At 34.4% G+C, this 14,098-nt stretch overlaps 2 protein-coding genes and 2 pseudogenes across 3 annotated transcripts; 2 read left to right on the top strand and 2 right to left on the bottom strand.

Annotated features, from left to right (window-relative positions):
* Nucleotides 1-1,168: 1,168 nt before the first annotated feature.
* On the bottom strand, nt 1,169-1,892 carry LOC104754569 (ethylene-responsive transcription factor 14). Its single transcript, XM_010476785.2, has one exon. The coding sequence runs from the start codon at nt 1,737-1,739 to the stop codon at nt 1,338-1,340; it is 402 nt and encodes a 133-aa protein (XP_010475087.1). The 5' UTR covers nt 1,740-1,892; the 3' UTR covers nt 1,169-1,337.
* Nucleotides 1,893-7,810: 5,918 nt separating this feature from the next.
* On the top strand, nt 7,811-9,461 carry LOC104754567 (RING-H2 finger protein ATL1 pseudogene; annotated as a pseudogene). Its single transcript, XR_015585941.1, has one exon. The product of XR_015585941.1 is annotated as an RING-H2 finger protein ATL1 pseudogene (transcript).
* A 391-nt stretch (nt 9,462-9,852) lies between these two features.
* LOC104759067 (1-aminocyclopropane-1-carboxylate oxidase homolog 6-like) lies at nt 9,853-11,120 on the bottom strand (annotated as a pseudogene).
* Nucleotides 11,121-11,890: 770 nt separating this feature from the next.
* Nucleotides 11,891-13,654, top strand: LOC104754566 (uncharacterized). Its single transcript, XM_010476783.3, has 5 exons — nt 11,891-12,148; nt 12,567-12,681; nt 12,799-12,888; nt 12,974-13,072; nt 13,251-13,654. Exons 1-5 carry the CDS (start codon nt 12,081-12,083, stop codon nt 13,365-13,367), a joined length of 489 nt encoding a protein of 162 aa, XP_010475085.1. The 5' UTR covers nt 11,891-12,080; the 3' UTR covers nt 13,368-13,654.
* Nucleotides 13,655-14,098: the final 444 nt, after the last annotated feature.

Genomic DNA, 14,098 nt, shown 5'->3' with positions numbered 1-14,098 from the left:
TCCCCTCAATCTTGGAACTCGACCAGAACCAGAAGATTCAGAGTTAGGGTTTCGAGATGATTCAAGAACTTACTCGATCGTGTAAACGATTACATTCCTCGATGAGACTCAGGGTCGTCAACGTACGGTTTCGTGCGTCAAGGGATCGAGGCGCAGCCGGCGAACGTTTTTCCGATCTCTGACCTATCGGCGGCCGCAACAAGGGGTTTCGATTGACTAGACAAGAAGGTTTGACTGACGGTGTCTCGTCAACAGCCGCCGATGGGACCAGAAGCGACGACGCCATCGAAAGCAATCAAATTGGTGTGAACGAAAAAAAAAAATAGGTTTCGTGATTAGTGATTACACCTATAAGTTAAAGCCGCCACATCAAAAGTTAATTAGTGCAACCTGAACCAAAGTTTGTTCACGTTTGTATTTTAAATTGTACTGTAAGTAAATTATATTTGTAACATCTTTAATTTAATAGAATGATATTTATTAAACTACGCTTTTACCTATATATATTTTTTTTTTATCTTGAGACAGAAACAACATTAATACTATTATTTTTTGGTTATTTTATCTTTTATAGTATTCAGTCACATATTTTCCAAACAGTATATAAACCAAAAACCCAAAACATCCAAACCAAGTGACTGAAATGTACCCAAGTTCAAAAAAAAAAAAAATGTAAATATATACACACTCCAACTCCAATTGATATGAGGTTGGTTTACTACTACTACTCCGGCTTCCAAAATAATTATTTTTTAGTCAAAAACTTCAAAACATATTTATATAACAAACAAATTATATAATTCTCCACGAGGTTACGCGCTGAACTCAATTACTAATACTATTTTTCTCAGAATAAATATGTAAATAGGATATAAGAAGCAATTAATGGTAAAGTGAATTCCATTTTTCAAACGTCAAACACAGCGTACCTGAAAATGCTATGACGTTATATTAAAACGACGTATATGATCATTCTGATACCAAATCATAATTGTTTAGTTTTCTCTTTCAGTATTTTGATATATTCCAATTTCCAACAAGAGAAAAACAAAATGAGCTTATGAATCACATGATGAAGGGTTACAACATACATGCTTACACACGTAAAAAGATGTTTCTATAATCATTATTTCATTAAAACATTCTCAAAACTAATTACAAGGACTCGTTTGAACTTTGAAGTTCACCCCGCTTACAGGATCTTATTTGTTATGGAAACAATTACATTTTATTTGCCAATAACTGGAAACAGCTTCTTACGCTTGGGATATGACTTTTTGTTATAAATGAAAATGGTTTGTCACATAACCTTCAATCTATAACCATTGTAGTCCCATTTATTGCCTCTTACCCATGTTGACATTATGAGTCTTATTATAGTTCTCCCCATATTCAAGAAGTTCATCCAAAACACTATCGTCCAAGTACTCAAACTCAAAAACTTGCCTAGACGAAGAAGAAGAGTTAGCCGCGGTGGAGGAGGATCCGGTTCCCATGTTATACTCATGAGGGAAGTTGAGAATAGCGGCTTGGCCTCTCATTGAATAGGCCGCTCGGTCATAGGCTCGAGCTGCGTCTTCTGCGGTGTCGAATGTCCCTAGCCACACACGCTCTCCGTGCTTCCTCGAATCTCTTATTTCTGCTGCGTATTTTCCCCAAGGTCGTCTCCTTACTCCGCGGAACTTCCCTTGCTCGGCTCCTCCTCCTCCTCCGCCACCGGTACGACCTCCTTGATCCATATATATGTGTGTATGTATAATGTTGTGTCACTTGTATATGTGAGAAGAGAGAAAGACAAAGTGACTAAGAAGAAGAAGAAGAAGAAAAAACGGATGTTTGAGAGTTTGAGACGCACACAAGTTTTAGCGTCTGTTTTTGTTGTTGTTGTGTGTGTTGTGTGTGTGTAATTTTGCATGGATTAAATGAGATTTGATTTGTGGATTTTATAGGCAAGGAACAAGTGGGTCCATTAACCTAATAATATTCGAAGTTCGAACCATCCACTTATCAAAATCTTATATAGATGTTCTTTATACCTTTTTTCTCTTTCAACATAGATGTTCCTTATATTATAGATTTTCCTTAGAGCTATTGGTCTTATAAATTCAATTTATTTGGCATATGCTGCTACCATTTTGTTATTTATTTTGAAACTTTAGAAGCAAAACAAAACTATTGTATTTACAAGTCCGAAAGCAACTGCTGATTGATTATGGGGGATCCGAACTGTACAGCAACATCATCTTTCAATGTAATGATATGGTAAGAGTTGTAATCACAAAAAGAAAAAAACCAAAATCTTAACTCTTTTGGTATATATTAATAACCTGCGTAAAATTTAAATAAAAGACACGATGAAATTTAAACTCTAGTTTTGAATTACCTTCATCCATTTGGATAGTTATTTTCCCTTTTTGAAATTAAACTAACGTTGGGTTCAATGTTTATTATGCTAAGAAAGTAAGAAACTAAAAAACAAAGCCTTTTTCAAAAAAAAAAACTATGATTTTTGTAGTTTTAAAGACGATCTGCTAGCTAGAGTAGCTAAAGAAAAAATTATAGATCTTCCAATTTTGAACTCAAGTCGAACTTTGCCAAAAAGTTAGAGAATTGATTAACATAATATTATACTTTATTATATAGTTTTGTTTCTTTGTTTTGCTGGCCAAAAAAAAAGTACTATAGTATTTTTGGCAACAATAGTGGAATCTTGTTTACCAAAAATATGATGTGTACTGAATAAAGAGAGAACCAAGAGTTGATGGGAGGACCCCATAGGAATATGTATGACTTCGGTGACTCGGGTAGTGCGCACGTGGGTTGACTCTCAGAACCGACTCAGAAGCTTTCGTTGGACCAAAAACTACTCTTTCCGATAGTTTCAACTTTTCTCAAATACTTTTGTTTATTGCAGAATCTACGCGTAGGGGATGACTACTGTCTATGCAAATATGTATGTCTAAGTTCTTGACATGACTTTTCATTTTCATCTAGGAATTAGCAAATATTTTCACATCGATTAAATGTTTTTTTTTTGTATATAAACAATTTGGAATATATACTGGATCAATTAGTCACTGTTAACATCAAATTTACGAATATACATTTATTTTTATTATATATATATATATATATATATATTACGAGTTACGACTATACATTTTCCAAGCAAAACACGTTTACGAATATATTGGATCGGTGACATCGGTCCTGAGATTGTGTCCTTTATAAGTCCAAAGCTAATTAATTAAGATCTTTGTATGCATTTTTACATAATTACATCTTAAATCTGATGTGCACATAAATTTTCAATACTTTTATAAAAGATCATTTAAATTGTATTTGTATGTTGTGAACGCAAAAACAAAAGGTATTCGAAATTTGATTTTATGCTTCGCATCTCACGCTTGCATATACGATTTACTTTCTTATTAAATTAAAAACACTAACATATCATAATTTCATTATTTAACATTTAATATAAAGTATAAACACACAACCTAATCTTGTAATTTGTAAAAATAAAATACAAAACAAGAAAAAAGTAGTCAAACTTAGAATGAAGATTTTTGTAATCGATCGCCTTATAAACACCATAACGTTGTTAACTGATAATGCTTCAGGAATCATTTTAACTGATAATGCAGTATACATGTTTAAACATGAATAATGTAACACAACATTGCCACGTTACGCGAATAGTGATGTTAGCAAGATCACGTAAAGAAACTCAACCTAAAATCTTTAAAAACACTAACCTCTAATACCTTACATACTCTAGAAACTGAATCTTATGATAATAATTAATTACGGACATCACATCATTGAGCCAACAAATATAAGTTTCCTATAGATCCACAAAATTAATCGCTAAATTTGTTCCATAATCAAATTTAACCGTAGGTGTCACTGTCATTAATTAAGAAACTTCTACTGGTGGGGTGACTTCGTACGCACAAGTGAACATTCCATAGTATGTCTTTCATGCATTAACCTATTTGTCACGTGGGTTTTAATTTGCCTGATGATTCATTCATGCAGCCTTGTGAACTGTGTGATTAGAAACAAAATATCAACAATTAACGTTAAGTCAGTTGAAAAAAAGGAAAAAGGAAAACGACATGTCCAATGTATCTAGTAGATGATCATAATAAATTCATCATTATAGTCATAAAGTAGATATATATACTTCTCCAAGTTTTATTTTTGTTACTTTTTCAAGAAATACAGTGTAGTATACTTTTTTGTTCTTTAGAAAAGAAACATTGGTTAGCCCTTTTTGGCTGCGCCTAGTCCTGGATTCGATCTTCTAAGCGTTCCGTACATATTCCAAATCTTTTTAATTTTATTTTGAGTCTACAAAACAGATAGATTTATGGAGTTTCATGCCTGCTTTTCTTTTATTATACTATCTGAATACCTTTCCCTTTCACATCACATTTTAAAATAATAATTTCAATTTAATTATTAAAGTCGTTTAAATCTGACTTGGCTTTGACTCTGATTCGGTCCACGACAAATATTTTATGACTTGGTTTTAGTGACATGTCATTTAACATATTGGGTTAAACTGTCCCGAAAATGTTTATTTAGGATCAACTGAAGCTATATTAATTACCTAAAGAATTATAATTTTCAGTTTTTTTTATTATAACAAACATGCTCATACAATTGTTCACATCTTGAAAAATCCAAAAATGAATCAAAATCTAGATTAAACCCTTCAAATCGAGAATTCGAGATATAATATGCTAGATCCTTGTTCACATTTTTTCATAATGAGTTTTTAATATTGTGTTAATATTCATTAGAGTATTAAATCAGAGCATGTATAAAATAAACAATTACACAATAGTTCAATAGTCTTTTCTCGAACAATCTTCAATCGATCAGTTCTGACGTCTTTCTTGAACTGAAAGACGTATTGAATCTATATAATTAATTCAACACTAAGAGAATAAAATTTAAGAAAATTGGAATTAATGTTCACTATATTGTGTAGATTAATGAGATAATCCATGGGAAAATAAAGAAATTTGTGTGGTTTCGATTGAATTAGAATCAGAATCTTTATGGTTGTCTCCATTACGACTAGTGTAAGGGCTCTCTCTCGAGGTTGGGGACAACTTATATTATATAGCTAGACTCGTAAAGTCTTTTTATGTCTTCGTGCATGAACCTACTAACTGAATAACATATATTATAGTTTATTATAAGGATCGGAGAATCTATCATATAATCGGCAACGTCCATGAAGGAACCTAAATAAAAGGTTAAGTGAATGAATAAGAACCTAAACATATATAGATGAAGCTTCTAAAAAGTTCAATGTATAAATTGTTTATTTCTTTTACCAAATCGATAAAATATTTATCCCACCAAATTTGGAGCGAATAATAACAAACTAATAGCATCAGAATTTAATTCGAGAAAATAAAATTAAAATTTATTAGCAAAATTTTCATAACCAGATGATATATTTAATGAATTTATAATTAGTAAATGTATTACTTAAACACATTTGTATAGATTAATTATCAAAGTAACAGTTCTGTTACTTTGATTTTTTTCGCAAGCCAATATTAAAATAAAGAAGATTTACACAAATTTCATTTTAAGATTTTGTAAACAAATTGTTTTAGGCATAATCTTCGGACACGGAATATAATGGCCCAGCCCAAATTTACTCGTGACCCACATGTGGTCCACGCAGGTACCCACGATGCCCCATTGTATTTTGTGAAATTTGATCTCATTAACTGATGATCCGCCAATAAATGAATTCAGCATTGGGATAGGATGTTTTGAAATAAACGATTCAAATACGTTGACCCAAGATTGCTCTTAGTTTCTTGAAATGTTAAAAGTAAATAAAGTCAACCTTTTAGTTCGAGATCATCCATACGGTGATACATACATTATACACAGGAGCCAAAGCTGTCTTTTGTTATGAGATCTACACAATACAAGTCGAGTTCGTCTCGTCTCGGAGCCACGTGTATCGATGGTCTGACGCACTCACGTGACCGACCAAGGATCACGTGCTGCTCATCCACCTCACCGTTGCTGTCTTGACCTAGTGGTCGACGTGGCGCGTGAAAGAGTAGTCTCAAGTCAAAGTCAATTGTTGTTAGTGTTACAGTCAAACAAATTCAATTTTCGAAGATTTATCGCGCAACTAAACTTTACAAGTGTAAATTAATTAATTGGATGCCTAGACTTTTTTATTGTCTCATCATTTTTGGATTGTAAAATTTAATGGGTTTTCATTACTCCTTCCCCAAATTGAACCAAAAGATTTCAAAGCTGTTCGTCATGTGAAAAACTACAGAGTCCTTTCACAAATTTCCTAAATGTATTGTTTTTTTATTTTATCTAATATTACTGTTTTAAGAAAGATTATATTTACGTATGAAATATTCTTCTGCTGCTCTGCTCTGGTATCGTGTTTGTGTTTTTGCAAGTTTTGTAACCATGGATCTGAATCTAATTTTGTCGATTTGTGTGATTTCTCCCACTATATGTTTTTTACAATTGTGATTTATTGATTTACATCGGGAGCCAACTAATAAAAATGTCTTAATTTCTTGTGAATATTATTATTGTTTGGTTAATTATATTAATAAACAATATTCAATAATAAAAAAAAATTAAACAACAATAAAATAATTTACACTTAGGTTTGTCTCCGTCGTGGGCACGTTTTCATTTTATAATGTTAGCAACAAAAATATTGATCCTCAATGATATATTTTTAAGTATATCTTGCAAAGTACCTATGTCCATGCAAAAGTCGATATACATACACATACTCACAAAAACGATAATCAAATACACAACTACGTAACCTAAAACGATATTACTTTTTAGTTCAAAAATTATTTGAAACAGAACCGTGAGGGTATACAATTGTATTTTAGTAAAACCATTTTAAATTTGCTAAAGATAAGAAACTAGTGATAAGAAAAAACTCAAATATAACACGAAACTGTATTTCTCACCGAACCTATTCTGTTCTGTTCTGTCGTGAGCCAAACTCGTCGCCAACAATCAAACACGTTAGAGTATGGAAACAGTGTCCTTCTTTATCTTATTTTATTCTGTCTGCCATTGTCGTTTTTAAAAAAAAAAATCTTCTCATTTCTTATAGATCTAAAAGATTACAAAGATCAAGATGAAAACCAAAACCAAAACTTTGGATTCATTCCTGCGGTGGATTTGACCTTTCTGCTCATTCCTTCTTAATTTATTTCTCGACGGGATTAGACACAGAAAGGATAAGTCTTACTAACCTTGTGTCTTTTTTTGTAACGTTTCGAATTCCATAAACTTAGATCTTCAATATCTATTACATTTTCCACATATAACCAATGAAATTTGAGCAAACTACTTGCAGATAATCTCAATAATATAACTTACTTACATTGCATTCCGCAGCTTTGAACCCAAATAAAAAACAAACAGAAATTAGACTGTCCTAAGAAGATCAACTTAATTAGATAAGCAACCGACAAGTGTGGTTAGCTGGAGTTCACAGATTCTAATAATTGAAAAGGACCATTATAGATTAGCGAATCCAAGTTTTATCATCATTATATATGAATTAAATATAAACGTAATCTACATGGACAAACAATACTTTCACTATCAGAAGAAGATCCAACTCAATTATAATTAAACGTCAATTAATTTAGTCCACTTGTTCTATAACCAAGTTTTTTTTTTTGTCTTTCCCCTTATTGTTTTCCTCACTGAATAGTACATAAAATTGTTTATAAAACAACTCTTACAGCCAACGAGTGACATAGATCGAGAAAATAAAAATCAATAGTATAAGATTCAAAAAGATGATGACTTAAATGTTGACAAAACAAGAAAGACGATAACCTAAATTAATAAATGAATCATATAAGAGCCTCTGAAATCTCACCAACTCTTTCTCCATCTCTCTCTCTCTCTTCCATTTCATTACTTACTTCATCTCTGTTTTTCTCCTCTACCTCTCTACCTCTTCTACTATTCTGGTCTTTCTTTTACACACGCAAATACGCATATATACACACAACCACTTCAAATTCTTGATTACATGATTACATGATTTCTCGATTCCTTTTTTATTTTTTTGCCTTTTCTGCTGAATATTACCCCTTAAACCCTAGAGATCAGTAGTTTTCTGTATTTTTCATTTTGATTTTTGTAGTCTAATGGATCTAACAGACCGTCGTAACCCTTTTAATAATTTTGTCTTTCCGCCGCCGCCACCGCCATCAACGACTTTCACAAGCCCTATTTTCCCACGAACAAGCTCCACCGGCACGAACTTCCCCATTCTCGCAATCGCAGTGATCGGAATCTTAGCCACTGCGTTCTTGCTTGTGAGTTACTACATCTTCGTGATCAAATGCTGTCTTAACTGGCACCAAATAGACATCTTCCGCCGCCGCAGACGAAGCAGTGACCAAAACCCTCTAATGATTTACTCTCCTCATGAGGTCAACAAAGGACTCGACGAATCCGCCATTAGGGCAATCCCAATCTTTAAGTTCAAGAAGAGAAACGTTGTTGCAGGAGAAGAAGATCAGGATAAGAGCTCTCAAGAATGCTCTGTTTGCTTAAACGAGTTTCAAGAAGACGAGAAGCTTCGGATTATTCCAAACTGCTGCCACGTGTTTCACATCGACTGTATCGATATTTGGCTTCAGGGGAATGCGAATTGTCCCTTGTGTAGAACCAGCGTTTCTTGCGATGCAAGTTTCCCTCTTGACCTAATCTCTGCACCGAGTTCTTCCCCGGAGAACAGCTCTCCTTCTCGGAACCGGAATCTTGAACACGGCATGGTTTTAGGAGGCGACGATGATTTTGTCGTTATCGAGCTTGGGGCCAGTAATGGTAATAACAGAGAAAGCGTGAGAGACAGAGACTTCCGTACGGAACAAGAAAGGGTTGCTTTGGACGAGGTATTGACTGGACACATCGCAAAACTGATCAATCCTTCGCCTAGAAACATTGATCATCGCGCAATGCATAGGAAAGAGAGAAAATTTCACAAAGTGATGAGTATGGGAGACGAATGTATCAACACTCGAGGCAAAGATATGCAATTCGGTGAAATTCAGCCCATAAGAAGATCGATCTCAATGGATTCATCGGCGGATCGTCAGCTGTATCTGGCTGTGCAAGAAGCAATGAATCGGAGAAAGGAGCAGATTCCTGTGGCCAGAGACGGTGGAGGTTGTACGGAAGATAGTAGCAGTAGTGGACCTAGTGGTAATAACAGAGTGATGAAGAGATGTTTCTTCTCTTTTGGAAGTAGTAGAACTTCAAAAAGTTCCTCAATATTACCTGTCTATTTGGAACCCTAATTGTCTTTCTCTTCTTTCTTTATTTTTATATTTTGATTTTGTGCATTTTATTTGTTATTTTCTAAGGTTAATTTATTAAAATTATTTTGAGGGTGAAAATAGGAGAGACAGATATGTGTTAGCTGCTTTTTTTTTTTTCATGTGTTTACTATTGATAAGTCAAAAGGAGTTGATGAGTACTTGAAAGACGTAGCATAGAAGCTATTGAATAGTGTATAGTGTTTTCATTAATGTGTTAACAGAAAACTGTTGGTAATTTTCTCAAATTTTAAATTCCAATACCATAAAATACAACTTGTAAGGCTTAAAACTTAAAAGGCTTTTAAAGGCAACGGCCCAATATAACTATATAAGAAGAGGCTATTGGTAAACTCTTGATGCTGATGATAAATTATGGTACTACTAACATGCATGGAAACACACATATACTACAACAGATTATTATAGAGGTTTTATTCTTTCTTTTAGCTAGGTGTTTTTTTAATTTATTTCATATCTTGAAATTCGACAGATGGGATGTTCCATCGAGGCCTTTCTTGAATACTCCTTCTGTGTACGCTTTTAAATTGATATCTCTGTATTTTGGAGGGTTTTCTTCAGAGAGAAGCTCTTTGATTGGTCCGTAAACTGTTGAATTCGGAAGCATATTTGTGCTGAAAAAGCTTGCTACTGATATCCTCGGTCTAGCTGCCCTGTTAGCTAGCACCCTATGATCAGGGCTCTTGAACTTGTCATTCGTTATTAGCTGTCCGTATCAAAGGTAAAGTCAGATTCTCCAAAGAAGAAACAAAAAGTATAAAGAGTGCATGGATAACTTAACGAACTTGCCTGCAAGAAATCTCCCACGTTGAAGACGAGAGCCCCCGGAAGAGGTGGTACATCGACCCAACAGTCTTGATGAAGAAATTGAAGACCACCGATATCGTCCTGAAGAAGAATGGTGATAAAATCGTTGTCGGATTGCTTATTTGTGCCAATAGTCAAGTCAGGTTGTGGACACGGAGGGTAATAATGACAGAGCATAAATAACCCCTTCATGCAACCCATGCTCTTAAGCATCCCAGAGCTCAAACCAAGACTTTCTGAGAGAATTTCAAAGAGCAGCTCACCTAATCTCGTAACATGTTTCGAGTATTCGATCATAGCATCCCTGTGCCCAATATGAATGTTCCATTAGGACCACTCACTCAACGTTTCATAAGATTCCTCAATGCAAAATCGAAAAGTACGTTGTACCTGCAAGCGACTGGGAGCAGCTCAGGGTTTGGAGGATCAGGAGCCATGTAACAAGCGAAAGAGTCTCTCTAGTTAACACAGGAAGAAGAACCGTAGAGATCGAAATTACTATTGTAGACAAATCTCTTGGCGGGGTCACGAGTGAAGTAAGTTTTCTTAACCTCAGGAATCAGGATCTTCCTCATGAAACCTACGAACTCCATCTTGAATCTCTTCAAGAACGCTTAAAGGAACACCATGGTTGATCACCTGGAATACTCCCCACTTCTCTGCAGCGTCTTTGATCTTCCCCACAACGCTTGCACGTGACAATGTGTCTACATGGACGCCTGCAAAGTCGATGATAGGGATCGTCAAATCCGAGGCAGAAACAGAAGGTTTCTTGTCGGATAAGGCACCTTGAGGGAGACGGAAGATACGAGGAATCTCAGTGATTTGAGCATCAACGAGACCTTTCACACCTGCTTTCGTCTCGTCGAAAGCTTTACGCTCAGTGTATGAGTCGAATTCTTTGGTCTCCATTAATTTTCTCTGTTCTTTAACCTCATTTCACAAGAGGTTATAAATATATATACACAATAAGAAGAAGAAGAAGAAAGAAAAGAAAAGAGGGATTATGTTTCCTATTTCCCACTAAAAGATAAACTAGATACTGTACATGTTAGAAATATCTTAGGCCTTGAATGTTTTGTAGATTTAAAAAGAGATTTTGGTTTCTGTTTTTCAAAATCTCATTTTTAACCAATCAAGATTTTAAAATTTTGGATTCCCTAGAATTTAGAAAAACTCTTTGGTTGTACTCTCCCATTCACGATTTTAGATTTTTACTACTCCTATAATTTAGAGAATCTAGTTTTTACTTTTTTTACGTTCTTTACTCTCAAAAACCAAAAACCACTTTTTTTGAGATTTTTCAAACAAAAACCTAATAGCAAAATCTAAAACTAAAATCTAAAATTGAAAAACTAAAAACCAAATCGAAAAACTGAATCAAAAACTGCATCCATTCATGGCCTTAGTTTTTTTTTTTTTTCTAGTACAAGATTGTAGATGTCTTAAGATGAACAGTGGCAATTTGACAACTGGATTGGGTTGAACATTTGAGTTTGGTGTGTGTGACTGCCAAGTGCCAATGACCCGTTGATGACGTATGTCCGTCCCTTTTGGCTGACCGTGATTGTTGCTTACGTCAGCATGTTTTTTTTTTTGGTTTTCCTGGTTTACTACTTAGTTCGGTTAACTTTGGTTTGGGAATTTTGTTATTATTGAATGAACCAGCGGAACCCAACATTAGCTAACAATTATCTACGGGTTTCTTGTCGGTTCGGTTAACTTAGGTTTGGGATTTTTTTTTTTTTTTTTAAAAAAAAAAGGCAAAGCAGAGGAACCGAACAATATAATAGGTTCCACCGAGAAAGATCCGAGCGTCTCTCCGACGACAAACCACAACAGAGCACCTTGAGACAGAGAGATTCACAGAGAATGGGTTTCTTCTCTTTTCTTGGAAGAGTTCTCTTCGCCTCCCTATTCATCCTCTCCGCTTGGCAGATGTGAGTTCTTTTTTTAATATAAATTTCCTTTTTAATCTCTTTCGTTTCTCCCCAATTTGTTTTTGTGATTAGGGTTCGACGACATATTCTTCCTAGGAAATTCTAACTTGTGCTAGATCCGATTTGATTGAGAATCTTCCCGATATAATAAACTGTTTGATTTTGGACATCTAGGGTAAAATCTAGGGCTTTTTGCTTGAGGATTTTTACTAACTTTGTCCGTTTATCTCCTTTTTTTAATTTTAGGTTTTCAAATTCCTTAATCGATTGTTTCAGTAGTTTAACCATACGCAGATTGTGTGAAATTATCGTATCTATCAATGTGTGATTTGCCCATTATGTTATCTGTTTCCCTCACTGCTTTGGAGGAGAGGACTCTGTATCAATATATGACTACTGATCTGGACATCTTATTTAGGTTCAATGATTTTGGAGCTGACGGTGGTCCAGCAGCTAAAGAGTTAGCTCCAAAGCTTGATCTGACCAAAGCCCATCTCTCTTCCAGATTTGGAGTTGCGTTTCCCAACGTAGAGGTAATGACCATCTCCTACTCTTATCTTATTACTATTGTGTTATTGGTTCCTTGTCTTTATTAATGGATGTCTCTATTTATGTTTCTGTCTGACTTGGAAAACGATCTCCTTTGATAGGTGAAACAAGTGGTATGGACTATTGTTGCTCTGAAAGGACTTGGAGGCTTACTCTTTGTTATTGGCAATATCTTTGGTGCCTATCTTCTGGTTAGTATTTCTTCACTTTTTGTCAAATAATATCCAAAGCTTTGTTGTTGTATTGATTTTTGGATTTCAATTGTTTGTTTCTTAGGTTGTCTACTTGGTGGTTGTCAGTCCAATTTTATATGATTTTTACAACTACGGACCAGAGGACCGCCAGTTCTCTCTTCTATTGACTGAATTCTTGCAGGTTTGTCTTAAATACTTTTCCTTCATTTACTCGTTTTAGCTTTGTTTTTGCCATGAGACGGGTTCTTGTTCTTCTAGCTGAACTTACTCTGAATAAAGAATGTTCCTGTATGGCCTCTTCTGAATACCCAAATCTTCTTTGTTGAGTCTCATTCTCTTGCATTGATGTTTTATCACAGAGCGTTGCGCTTCTTGGGGCACTGCTCTTTTTTATTGGAATGAAGAACTCGACGACGACCTCGACCTCGACCAAGAGGATTGTGAAGAAGAGGATTCACAAGCCTAAAGCTGCTTAGAGTTCTTCTATTCTCTTCCACAGATACCAGGTCCGGCTTTTGAACAGCTTCTGGTGTCTCCACTACCTTTATTTTTTGTTCCTTACAACTTTTAGTACGATTTTAAAATTAGCCGTATTTTGTATTCTATCTATTCCTTAGTTTTGATTTAACTTTGGGATGTACGAGTTTTCTTTTGCTGATTCATACAATTCTTTCCAGAGATTTTTAAAATTGGGTCGAGAAATTATGTATTTTTTGGGATCATTATTAAGAGCTGTGGGTTTTGATGACTCATAAATTTCATTTTTCCTTCATTGTACTATTTTGTTATGCAAACAGGTTAGTTCCTTGCAACCATTTACACTTTTTGAAAGTGGTATTCACGAGAATGTCTTGTCTAGTATAGTCTAATATTACAGTCGAAATCCAACGGACAAGCTTAATATGCGTAAGATAATACGATATCACATCAATAAATTTGTCGTATTGTGTTTTGCATAAAGGTTATTTATAAATAACCTAAACCGCTAATTATTTTTGTGATAAATTAGAATAAGAGATTTTGATTAATTTATTCAAAGACATATTACCTTTTGTTTTTTAAAAACTAGAATATGATTCTTTCCATTATATGTGGCACACAAAATCTCTCAAAATAAATAAATTGGTAATCAAGGTATTGGTTAGTCTAAAGTTGGTATAGGAAAAATAAAAGTTATATTATCTCCTTGGTCTAAAGTTTATATGGT

Source organism: Camelina sativa, chromosome 17 (assembly GCF_030686135.1).
Source record: "Camelina sativa cultivar CO46 ecotype springtype chromosome 17, ASM3068613v1".
Lineage (NCBI taxonomy): Eukaryota > Viridiplantae > Streptophyta > Magnoliopsida > Brassicales > Brassicaceae > Camelina > Camelina sativa.
The sequence above is the reverse complement of the archived record's forward strand: the minus strand, read 5'-3'. Positions and strand labels throughout refer to the sequence as shown.